At 44.5% G+C, this 8937-nt stretch overlaps 1 protein-coding gene across 2 annotated transcripts; it reads left to right on the top strand.

The window, feature by feature from the left end:
* Positions 1–2640: 2640 nt before the first annotated feature.
* On the top strand, positions 2641–8828 carry sptlc1 (serine palmitoyltransferase, long chain base subunit 1). Of its 2 annotated transcripts, XM_029169230.3 has the most exons (15): positions 2642–2788; positions 3365–3472; positions 3552–3643; positions 4784–4877; positions 4964–5036; positions 5182–5314; positions 5392–5521; positions 5599–5688; positions 6176–6283; positions 6527–6622; positions 7357–7453; positions 7546–7600; positions 7729–7846; positions 7973–8046; positions 8456–8828. In XM_029169230.3, exons 1-15 carry the CDS (start codon positions 2735–2737, stop codon positions 8547–8549), a joined length of 1416 nt encoding a protein of 471 aa, XP_029025063.1. In that variant the 5' UTR covers positions 2642–2734; the 3' UTR covers positions 8550–8828. The 2 variants fall into 2 exon arrangements, with proteins under 2 accessions (XP_040929041.1, XP_029025063.1); XM_041073107.2 differs by lacking the exons at positions 5392–5521; positions 5599–5688; positions 6176–6283; ... (4 more) ...; positions 7973–8046; positions 8456–8828 and having other exon boundaries at positions 2641–2788; positions 4964–5103; positions 5182–5313.
* Positions 8829–8937: the final 109 nt, after the last annotated feature.

Raw genomic sequence — 8937 nt, 5'->3', positions numbered from 1 at the left:
GTCAGATATGTAAAAAAGGAGCCTGATCTGCCTGTGTCACCCTGAATGAATCACCATGAATAGCTGATGGTAATGAGCTAATCATGTCAGGTGATTTTAATGTAAACTGTGACAGAGCATCCCAATAGTAGACAGATAGTTTTATACCTGCCAAAACATAAAAATACAGACAGTTAAAATGGATTAAGTTATGTACAGACTATATACAGTGGAGTGGAATGGGTGTGCAGGTGGTCTAGGATGGTGTGGCCTGTAGAGTGGCATTACTTGTCACTTGGGTTGAGGGGGTCAAATGGCAAAGGGTTGGAGCCCAGTTCAATAGACTGACTGCAGTTGGGAAGAAGCTGTTTTTGTGGCGTGAGGTCCTAGTCCTGATGGACCGGAGCCTCTTGCCAGGGCGGGCTGAAAGTGTTCATCTCCTGGGTGAGAGGGGTCAGATACAGTCCTGGCTGCCCATGTTCAGGTCCTGGAGATGTGCAGCTCCTACAACCACCCCTCTATTAAACAAGGCTTTGACCCTGAACAGAGCTGTGATCATATTTTGTCAACCCCCTCCAGAGGAATGTGTCAGCTAGAGATCCATACCTGAGAAGAGCTTTGACCACAGATTGACAAAAATCTGCAGACATGAGGAGAAACGCAGGATAGACGGAGCGCTAGAGGAGAGGGGCTTCGATAGACCTCCCATCGTTCAAAAACATGATTGCCCGTAGTGTGTGTGATTGGTTGTCTGTGTGTGTGGAAAAAAAAGAAAATGAAAATGGATCCATCCAGTTAGTCTCCACCCACGGAAGCAACTTAATCCAGCCAACGAGGCCTAAAGCGATTTCATCTAACTTAATGTGTTTGAGTATTTAAAAAGAAGAATTATAAATTAACAAAATGCTTTTTGAAAACAGGAAAAATGGGAATAAATGACAATGATCAATGTGTTTAGTCCTAAAGCAAAGAGCAACTAGTAACAATGTGAGTTTACAAAGTCAAGCTATAACATGAACTTCAGTCAGTAGTGAAGTCACTTCACAGGGAGAGATCTCATTAACAATGAAAGTACATAACTGTAAGGCCCATAATCAAAGGTCTTATTTTATTGTTGATGAGCTGAGTTGGAGGAGAGACGATGTCTTAATGTTCGGCCTGTTGAAGTGATGGAGGTCAAAGACTCTAAGGCCTTTATGATATAGGCTTGACAGCTGGCGACAGCTGCCACGTCGCTGCATGGAGGCGTATCTTCTGCCTGTGTGCCATGTTTGACACACTCCCTCAGGAGCAGCAGGCTGCGGGACAGGTGATTACTCTCTGCAACAGAATGTACAAAATGACTGAATCGTGTTTTGTTTAAGGTGATCACAAATCAAACGAATGTGTGTGAGCTTCGCTCTGCAGAGAAGACTCGGCAGTGCTTCATGTGGCCACGAGATGCCGCCACTGAGGTCGCCTCCAAAGCTGAAGAGGAGCAGATCAAAGCAGTGGGAACCTTTCTGTCTTCGACTTACATAAATGACAAACAGCAGCAATATCCTGGTAATGTTCAGTTCTCCAGCACCAAATCACCAGAAAAGGTCTAAGACCTTACATAACTAAAAACCAAATAAATTCCACATTAAGATAAATGAGTAGAAATTAAATGTTTTAATTAGCAGGTTCATGGCCAGAGCTACTGTGGCTGCTGCTGCCTATACACAAATGATCCTAGTTCTTATTAGGACATTTGATATACACTTCAAGGCTTTCTCCACACCTCATAAAATGAATGACCTTCATACACATTCAACTATGTTTTATATATGTATTGTGTCTATATTCACTTCTGATGAAATGAAAGCACTTCATTGTATAGTTCCTGTCACTTTGCCTGTTGAGAATAGCGTCTTGTTTCTCTTTAGCATCGTCTCACATCTTTTTTGAATCTTTGTAATCACATATTCTCTGTCCCCTCCCTTTTTCACCTGCTTGAACCTTTATTAGCCCCACAAAACACCACCAATCATAAAACTAAGGATCCTCTTCCATCTTCTGTGTCATGTTTTCCACTTACTACATACCTTCACTTGTATTTCCCTTCCCTTCTTATCCAGTTAAACACGTATTGTATGGCTTCTCCTTGTTCTGCTACCGCTACACTAATATCACGGAGCTATTCTTTTTTTTCTAAATCCACTTTAAAATTGTTAAAAGATGACTTTTCTGGCTGATAAATATCTCTTCATTCACATATGTTGGCGCTGTGTGTGTGTACTTGAATATGCATGGAATTCCATCACACATTACATTTTGTTCTTATTTTGTAACAAAATGTAATCATAATAAACTAAGGCTTTTTCTTCTTCTAAACATCTGGTCTGCAGCTTCTTGGAGATGGGGATGGTAGAGGCTTCTCATATATACAGCAGGGTGAAGCCCTGTACATAGGACACATGTATATATATAACTATATACATATATAATTAAAGCTATATGTATATAGTTCTAATACATCACTTATCAAAAACAACAAAAAGTTTGTGAGCTTTTCTATGCTAAATATTTCATTTTCCTCCTCTGCTGTATCTTCTTTCCTTTCCATTCATTTATTCTATTTCCATTTCTCGCCTTAAATCTCTTCTTCCACTGGGATTTTGTCATACTATGAGTCGTTTCTTCACCACTGCACAGGCCACCAGTTTTTCACATTTACGATTTTTCTAGTGGGCAGGAAAGGCATCGTTCCTGATGACGTAACAGGAAGATAAACATGGCGTCTGGGCAGCAATGGGTGTTAGTGGAGATGGTCCAAGCTTTTTACGAGGTGAGTCTCGTGCGTCTTTAGCTCTAGACGTTAAACTGTTTCCTCGCAGGGTCCGACACTTGTTTGTGGCGAACGCGTCGGTGACGGAGTGTCGGCGGTGCCCCGAAGGCGTTGGACGCTCGTAGCCGGGTGACTCGTTACCAGGAAGTTACTTAGTCCGAAACTTGGAGCCTCGTGTCCGTTGTAGTAGAGAAGTGGAGAATAGCAGGGAATTGTACTTCAGTAACGTGGAACGTGTTCGCACCGTGACTGTCCACTGTCACGGCGTTGGCCGCGGAGCATCCCGCCGCCGCTGAGCCTCCGTCCGCTTCACACCTGCAGGTCTGTGTTTCAGGGACGTTGACGCTCGGCTCAAATCCTCTCAGATTCTCGAGCAGTGCCGCTATTTTACGCCACACAAACTAAAGGTTGTTTCGAACGTAGCTTCTAAGTGTTGCCTTGTTTTGGAAACCGGAGCCAGGTTTCATTCATCCACGATGCTCCTCCGTGGTTGCCTCCACGCAGGTTCTTCTGTGTGGTCGTAACATGAGACGCTGCTCCCACAGACACCAGCCTGACGTGTCTCTGTCCCCTCAGGCTCCTGCCTATCACCTCATTTTGGAGGGAATCCTCATCCTGTGGATCATCAGGCTGCTCTTCTCGAAGACCTACAAACTGCACGAGACCTACAAACTGACAGAGAAGGTGAGCTCACTGCAGCCATGACGTATGTGACGTAGGTGTGTTTGTGTTAAAAACATCTCTCGCTGGTTCCGTGTTCCAGGAGAAGGAAGACCTGATTGAAGAATGGCAGCCAGAGCCTCTAGTTCCTGTGTCCAAAGACAGTCTGAACCTCAACTACGATGTTGTTACAGGGTAAAAAACACAGAACATAAAGACGGGCTGACGCCTAAACAGGACCTCCATGTTAAACAACCGGAGTCATGTCATCGGCTGCAGATGAGCTGTGCTTTAAAGCGCACGCTTCCTCATCTTTGCTGCTGATGGTTTGCTTCTGCTCAGAGTGGTGTTTGAAAGGTGGATAAATGTGATTCATCGCATTTTGTTTGAACTCACTCATTTTATTACTTGAGCAGATTGTTGGCTCAGAAAGACTTCAACTAGATTAAAGTGAGTCAGACGTGATGTGTATTCGTAATAACTGCATCAGGCCTGAGAGCCAAGCCGCTGTCCGTTGTTGTTGTTACTCCCTTTCTCATTTGAAATCAGGCAAGAACATTAACGCCACTGTGTTTTACATGAGCTTGTTTGGGATTGTGGTCATCTTTCTGTAGACATTAGCCTTTCGTGATCATGGTGAAGCTTCATTTAGCCCCCAGTATTTATGTCCCACTCATCCTTTTGGTTTCACTTATCCCACTGGTCCCACTCATCCTACTGGTCCCCTCTTTATATTGGTCCCACTGGTCCTACTGGTCCCTCTGATTAGCGATTTGCATCATCTGGTGTGGCCACTCTGTTGTTAAAAGCTTTGGCACACAGTAGATGGAGATGTTGTCTCTCGCCCCCTCTCTTGTTGCTGGTGTCTTTAACACACAGTTCTTTTTGTCAACTCCTGTTGTTTACATGTCTTAACTGTAAATGTAACCAGGAACCACAAACCCAATTCTGGAGCTGAGTGCTGACATTCATTGCTGTTTGCTTGAATAATCATCCCAATGAGACGCAGCGGAAAGTCACACGTTTGCATGTAAAATGAGTGGGTTCAAACAAACGGCGTCGCCTTCCAAGTGTGTATCAGAGACCTGACATCCAGATGTAAACACCTGGAGGAACAAGATGAAATGTCTCCTGTTCATCTTCTGGTGTCAGTCCACATGAAACAAATGACCCATCTCACAATTCAGTCGCGTCAGTTCGTGTGTGTCCGTACAGATAGCAGCAGCATGTTACACTGCTTTATTTCACACTAGATAAGGTTTTGTTTGTCAAACATCATAACATACCCCATTCATGTCGTAGATTCAGCCTTTAATCTCTCGTTTGTTGTTACAGACCCCCCAGTCACAGAATTATAATCAATGGAAAAGAGTGTGTAAACTTTGCCTCATTTAACTTCCTGGGTCTTCTCGACAATGAGCGGGTCAAGGTCAGTATTCAGGGTTTAAGCCCTTAAGTTTTCCAAACTGTTGATCTAGAATTTAAATGTTTTTTCTGTGCTTCTGTTGTTTAAAGCAAAAGGCTTTAGCATCACTGAAGAAATACGGCGTAGGCACGTGTGGTCCACGGGGCTTTTATGGAACCTTCGGTAAGAAAGGAAATGAGCGAGGATGAAACGGTGTCATTTATGTTAAGAGCAGGCGTCACTGTGGAAAGTGAGGTGTTTCCCTTTAGTCTCAATGTGTCCTGTCACGCATGCAGATGTGTTCCTCACTCTCCTAATTTCTACCCAGATGTTCACCTGGAGCTGGAGGGCCGTCTGGCTAAATTCATGAGAACAGAGGAGGCCATCATCTACTCGTACGGCTTTGCAACGATAGCCAGTGCCATCCCTGCCTACTCCAAGAGGGGGGACATCATCTTTGTGTAAGTACAGAGCGCCTTCTACCGTCACTGTGTTCAGTGAAAGGTTGCATGACTGGGCTTCATGTCTGCACGTTCAGGGATGAAGCAGCCTGCTTCTCCATCCAGAAGGGTCTCCAAGCGTCACGCAGTCTCATCAAGTACTTTAAACACAACGACGTGGAGGATCTGGAGCGGCTCCTCAAGGAGCAGGAGCTGGAGGACCAGAAGGCTAGAGTCCTCTCATGTAGTCTCTGGATTTATGGTCATATGCCGTGTTTGTGTTTGAATACGCTTGCCTTTTGCAGAATCCTCGAAAAGCTCGAGTGACACGGAAGTTCATTGTCGTGGAGGGCTTGTACATCAACACTGCAGACATCTGTCCTCTCCCTGAACTGGTGAGTTGAGTAAACCAGTGGAGCTCAACGTTTACTTTACACATTTCTACACTGAGCAGCAGTGGCTCCAGACGTAGAGCAGTCACAGCGTTGGTGGGCTGCTGGAATGAGGAGCAGTTAGAGCTCCTTGACACCCACTAAGGTAGAGAAGCTCTTTGTAGTCCAGACCAGCAATAGACACAATGTACAGCCTGACTGTAGAAGTCAACATGTAACACTATGTTTGTGACATGGTCGCACTTGAGCAGAAACATTCAACATGAACAATGAGCAGTTTTTCACAGTAGTTGGAGTTTGTGCATCAACACTTCATTAAACCCAAAGTTGGAGTTACACATGATCCAGTGGTTTATTAGCCAAATGAGCAGATGTGAGTGAATCCAACAGCTGTTCAGCACAAGCAGAAGGTGTTAGGATGTTGTTGCTACCGTGTCACTCTGCCACACAAGCACCTCTGGAGCTGTTCTCTGGTGTGTGTGATCCCCAGGTCAAGCTGAAGTACAAGTACAAGGTTCGGATCTTTCTGGAGGAGAGCATGTCTTTTGGCGTGTTGGGGGAACACGGTCGAGGCGTCACAGAGCACTTTGGGATCAACGTGAGTACACTGAGCTCAGTGGCTGCAGGAAACAGACTGCCTGGTTTTAGGCCATTTGCTGGGTGATAGATTGAGACGTGATTCATCTCCACTCTGTCTGTTCTCTCTTTCACAACCACACTGTTTGTGAATAGGTTTCCCGTTTAGAACTGAAAGCTGTTTCCACAGCATGTCATGCTTTCAGTTTGTTTGTTTGTAGTATTGAGAGAATAACCTGGAATCTCCTGTTCTGCTTGTGTGCAGATAGATGACATTGACCTGATCAGCGCTAACATGGAGAACGCTGTGGCCTCCATCGGAGGCTTCTGCTGCGGACGCTCCTTCGTCATTGACCACCAGGTAAATAAACTGAATAAAGGCCTGTTGCACATCAGACGATGTGTAACGGCTTTCAAGACGACAAACCTTGCATCACTTCGATATGTCTAGATGTTACGCAGGTCAGCTGGTTTTGATGAGATCAGAAATGTTCTGGAGAACCACCTCTAGCTCAGGGCTGTTTAACGACGCTCCTCCCCCTGGACTGTTCATACTAGTACTGGATTTATGCACAGCCTATGTTCATGTATGTTCTATCCAGAACCTGTCCTGCTTGTTTACTACACACACGACTTACCTGGATCAGCTTCTAATTCACCTAAACAAACCAGATCATTCTATGGCTTTAATTTATCTTAAGGCGTTTTAAGAGGTGTAACCTGGAGTCAAGATACAAAAACAAAGTCCCTCTTTGATTTAAAGTCCATAAATCGGTAAAAATCCTTTCAGTTTAATTTAAATAGCAACAGTGAACAGGAAACACTGTAATGGTAGAAACCTCACAGAACCTGGGTCATCGTGCCTCCATCCTCCATGCAGAACCAGACTGGGACAAACTCTGCTGCTGTTGCTTTTCTTTTTTCACGTCCTCGTGTTTAAATGACCCTTGAATTTGTGGCACTTTGTCAGATTTAGAGGTTTTTGTAAATTGTCTAGTGGGATGGACAGACCCGGATTTATGTGGCATGAATTACTGTCAACTACGCTTAAGTTAAGGTTAGTTCATGTCTGAACCCTCTCGTTCTGCTCCGCAGCGTCTGTCAGGGCAAGGCTACTGCTTCTCCGCTTCGCTGCCTCCCATGTTGGCGGCTGCTGCCATCGAGGCCCTCAACATCATGGAGGAGGATCCTGGTGCTGAACACTTTCATGTTGACGTAATAGATGTTTATCCAGACGCTGCTCTGTCTTCATGTCATTCCTCACCTTCTTCACCCTTTTTGCAGATATTTTTGCTGTTTTGGAGAAAAAGTGCAAACGTGTTTTCAAGGCTCTACAAGCGTACGTTCATCCTCCTGTCACAGTTCTGGTTTTCCACACGTGACTGTGGTGAATTCTATTTATTCTACACTAAACCTCGTCCGGAAAAGGCTGCATTGGGGTTCAGTCAACTGCTCTGTGTTTCACAGGGTTCCAGGTTTGAAGTTAGTGGGGGCACCGTTCGCACCAGCTCTTCAGTTACAGTTGGAGAGAAGTTCAGGCTCCAGAGAGTCAGACGTGCAGCTGCTCCGCAGAATCGTAGACTATGTAAGTTCTTAGTGTTCAGGTCAGACCTTCTGTTTGTTGTTGTTCATGTTTATTTCTGTTCAGCATAATCCATGTCTTTACCTGTAGAACCACAGTGGGTGATTGGAGAAATGTTTTGTGTCTTAGTGTCTGGAGCGACGTGTGGCCGTCACTCTGGCTCGTTACCTAGAGAAAGAGGAACGCTTCCTCCCCCCGCCCAGGTGAGCTGTGGGACTGATCTGCTCAGCTTCACTTCGTGTCTATGGTGTTTATTTATCAGTATATGCTATAACTAAATATGACAAGGCTTAGATTGTGGTGCAGATAAACATGAATGATTGAGGGGTCAGGTGATCTGCATGATGTCCAAGTTTACACCATCACTTACTCCTCACTTCCTATGTGAATGTGTCTTTGTTGAGCAAGTGAAGCCCAGGAGGCTGCTCACCTGCAGCTGGGTCTCCACTGCCCACTCACTACTCAAAACAAAATACCCGTCTAAAGGAAAAAAGTTTTATTGTTAGTGAAAGGATTATATTTTTTCTTCACACTTTACAGCGTCATGTAAACAAAAAAAACTAAACATTTGACATGTTTTTTGACGTTACCTATTCTCCTGTGTGTCCTCAGCATCAGAGTGGTGGTCACCGTGGAACACACAGAGGACGACATCCAGGAGGCTGTGGCGTGTATCCAAGAGGCAGCTTCAGCCATCCTCAAATGACGGCGTATTTAGTCAGCTCTGCCAGTGGACTGACACGGGAACGCACACACCTTCTAATCCTGCTTTTGTTTTCTATTGTTCTCAGTTGTAAGAATACACTGATTCCAAAGTAACTTGATTTCAGTTTGTGTTGGTATCAGTGTTTTCAGCTTTTTGTTAGTTATCATGTCATAATCCAACTGTCCGTTGTTTTTGCTGTAGTCATGGAAATGTAGGAATATTGATCAGATCATTTCATGTCAAATAAACAGATTTTTACAACCAAACTTTCTCAGGTGTCTATTTTTTGTAAGGACACTGTGTTGGGGATGTTAAATTATGGGTAGAAATTTATTTGTGGGACTGAGGTTAATGTTTCTGCACCATAAACTAAACTAAACCAGAGCTG

This window comes from Betta splendens, chromosome 12 (genome assembly GCF_900634795.4).
Source record: "Betta splendens chromosome 12, fBetSpl5.4, whole genome shotgun sequence".
NCBI lineage: Eukaryota > Metazoa > Chordata > Actinopteri > Anabantiformes > Osphronemidae > Betta > Betta splendens.
This window is presented reverse-complemented; position numbering and strand designations above follow the sequence as displayed.